A 3,327-nucleotide genomic window follows, 5' to 3' on the forward strand; every position below is an offset into this window, starting at 1 on the left:
TATATATATATATATATATATATATATATATATATACATGTACCTGAAATAATTTTAAACGTATTATGTAACAGACATTTTTAAATACGAATATTAATTATTTCTCAATATTTTTCAGTAATTGGCATTTTTTTAATATTTATTAGTATTATCATTCAATTTTGGAGAATATTTGATATTGGTCTATCGACAAACATATCTCAACCAAGTCGTGTGTTTTTCGTAACAGAATATTTTATTGATCAAGAAAAATATTATTTGTTAATTCTATTACATATAAACATAGCACTATTTATAGGAGGAGCTGCAATGGTAGCAACAGGAACTATGCTTATTGCGTATTTTAAATTTATTTGTGGAATGTTTAAAATCTCTAGGTATAAAACAAAACAAATACAAAACTTGAAATTGTGAATAAAATTGCATTGCCGTGTTAAATAAATAAGATGGAGTTTACTTTGCAATAATAAAGAAATATTTTGTGAAAAAATCATTATTATATTATTTATAGTTATCGTATTGAACGCGCAGTGAATATCAACATTATGCAAAATATTAACATAAAAAACAAAATTTTAAGATTCGAGGATTTAATTTGCGCTATAGATATTCATCGGCAAGCCATAAAGTTAGTATCTATATGATCCTACATATAATTATTGCATAAAATACATACAATAATAATTACTTATTTTTGAAGATTATCCAAAAATTTGCTATCCTATTTTGAGATAATGTTCTTCTGTTTAGCGCAGATATTTGTAGTTTCATTGTGTTTCAACTTTGTTCGAGTAAGTTTCGGATTTTATATTGTCCTTATTTTTAATCAAACATTATGTATAATATACATATAATCTATAACATACATATAAACTTTATTTCACATATACTACATGAGAAAATCGTTTTGAGTTGATAATTCTTCTCATTAATCGATTAAATTTGCGTAGCAATTTCATGTATAAATTAATCCTGATTTTCTGCAATAACTACAGTCGTGAGATTTGTATTTCAGATTTTTCAGATTATATTGACGGAGAAAGCTATAAACGAAGCTTTATTGCCAATGTTATATGCAGCTATTTTTATATTATATTTGTTCATATCAAATTCTATTGGGCAAAATATGACGGATCACAATAATTACGTATTTGCTACTGCGTAAGGGATTTTCTTACGAAAAACACTATTAAGAAGATTCACTTTATAAATTTTTATACCGAAACAAATATTTAATATCAATAGTAATGTATAATTAATGTAAAATAATGAAAATTATTCGTAAATTTTCTTACTTTTTTTTTCAAATTATCGATTCTTGTCTTAATAATTTATATAGATACAGAGTTGAATGGTACATAGCTCCTTTACACATCCAGAAAATAATATTCTTCCTATTGATAAAAGGCGCCAAAAATTTCCATCTGAATTTAGGTGGATTATTTATTCCATCATTAGAGTGCTTTACCACGGTAAGATTATATATAATGTTTTCTTAATTATACTATAGTATATTAAGAGTAAACGCAATAATATGGTTGCAGTTAGTAAAAGCTTCAGTATCTTATTTTACTGTCATATTATCTACACAGTGACAAGACAAATACGAAGCAAATACGAGCATGAGAAAATATATATTCAAGGAGGATAACAGCATTTCTCACGTTTGAAAAAAAAAGAAAATTCTATTTTTTACTACGTATATATTTTGCTTCAAATTTTATTATACTAAAAAAATACGACTAAACCAAAAATATTCACCAACATAAGATTAAATCTCGATTCAATTTACTCTTCATCTTTTTCTAATTTCAAGTATAAGAGAGAGAGGTAAATAATATAAATTAAATCGAGATTATATAGTAATTAATCTTACATTAATGGAATCGGGTTCAAATGTCTGTAAACGTATGAATAAAATTATATATATTGTACAAATATAAAGAACAGATTTAATCATTTTATTGTAGAATCTATTATAAATATTATATTTAATAAATAATGTTAGTAATATTATAACAATATTTTACAAAATATAAAGATTTTACAAAATATATTAGAAATATGTTATTGATCTAATTACTATGTTTTAAATTGACATAAGATATATTAATATAATTACGATCGATGCCAAAGGAAAAATATGAAGAATATTTCAAAGAATAAACATGCCATGTGAGAGTTCAAAATGAAATTACTGCATCAAAAAACAGAGAATATGCTTGCGTGATCTTTGATAAATTTCTTTCTTTTTTTTTATTAAAAGAAGATATTCATGCGAAATTTTCTTGATGTTAGAGTAATACCTTAATAGTTTTTATTGTAAAAAACACTACTAAAATATGAATGAGTTTGTGATCTCACAATGGATATTTTGTACAGTCTCGTATTATACAAATTATGGCATTCACACTAAAAATTTACATTATAAGAGAGACTATCAAGGTAATCGATAGAAAAGGAGAAGGGATAATCGTATTGGTTGACTATTTCGTAACCAGTCGCATCCCGGACATTGCAGAAAATGATTCATCTAGAGATTCAGTATTTTACCATCAATAGAATTTTATTGCTCGTTATCGGCTTGTGGCCCTATCAGCAATCTAAATTCACACGATTTCAGTTTATTTTCATTTCCACTATTCTGACAGCGGGTATTGTATTTCAGGTAAGAACAAAATAATATTGTGTGATAAGGTACTATTTTGCAAATCTTCATTATCAAGTAGTTTATCTTATTATTATGTCATATAAGAATTATATAAATTTATGAGCATGTAATAAAAAAATAAAATTACTACTGATAGTTAACAACGTTAATGACATCAAAATGTACTTCAAATCTCATCAGAAAGGTCCTGTCTTCCACGTCCTTCTTTATTTTTTGCATAATAAGTTACAACTCATTCTGTATTAACATCAAAGCTGTAAGTTAACACTTCACAGAATATGTTTAACAACATAACTATCCATATCAAAACAATTTTGTTATATATTAAAAAAATTATTATATATTATTATATACAAAGACAATATATTATTGAAATTATTGAAATAACAGATGAAAGATTTATTAATGCAACTTGAGCATATATGTAACCAAATAAAAGATAAAAACGAAGTTGCTATCATAAATGAATATAATTACACTGCAAGGCGTTACACAATTATACTCACAGGTAAAAAATATTTTCGGATCTACGCTTACAATTATTGTGTAATTTGTGATTAATATTTCTATATATTTTTATGTATGATATGTCCCACTGATTCTTTTAAAGTATTTGCCGTATATATATATATATATATATATATATATATATATAT

At 24.6% G+C, this 3,327-nt stretch overlaps 1 protein-coding gene across 1 annotated transcript; it reads left to right on the forward strand.

Annotated features, from left to right (window-relative positions):
• The first annotated feature begins 734 nt into the window (after positions 1–734).
• On the forward strand, positions 735–1,595 carry LOC105619598. The gene is made up of 4 exons (XM_012201117.1): positions 735–791; positions 1,016–1,161; positions 1,340–1,472; positions 1,545–1,595. Exons 1-4 carry the CDS (start codon positions 735–737, stop codon positions 1,593–1,595), a joined length of 387 nt encoding a protein of 128 aa, XP_012056507.1.
• Positions 1,596–3,327: the final 1,732 nt, after the last annotated feature.

The sequence above is a fragment of the Atta cephalotes genome (assembly GCF_000143395.1).
Source record: "Atta cephalotes unplaced genomic scaffold scaffold00022, whole genome shotgun sequence".
Taxonomy (NCBI): Eukaryota; Metazoa; Arthropoda; class Insecta; order Hymenoptera; family Formicidae; genus Atta; species Atta cephalotes.

Coding starts and splice junctions, on each gene's coding strand:
- LOC105619598 (XM_012201117.1), top strand. CDS start 735: ATGTTCTTCTGTTTAGCGCAGATATTTGTAGTTTCATTGTGTTTCAAC. Junction 792..1,015: donor TGTGTTTCAACTTTGTTCGA/GTAAGTTTCGGA, acceptor TTTGTATTTCAG/ATTTTTCAGATTATATTGAC. Junction 1,473..1,544: donor CATTAGAGTGCTTTACCACG/GTAAGATTATAT, acceptor ATATGGTTGCAG/TTAGTAAAAGCTTCAGTATC.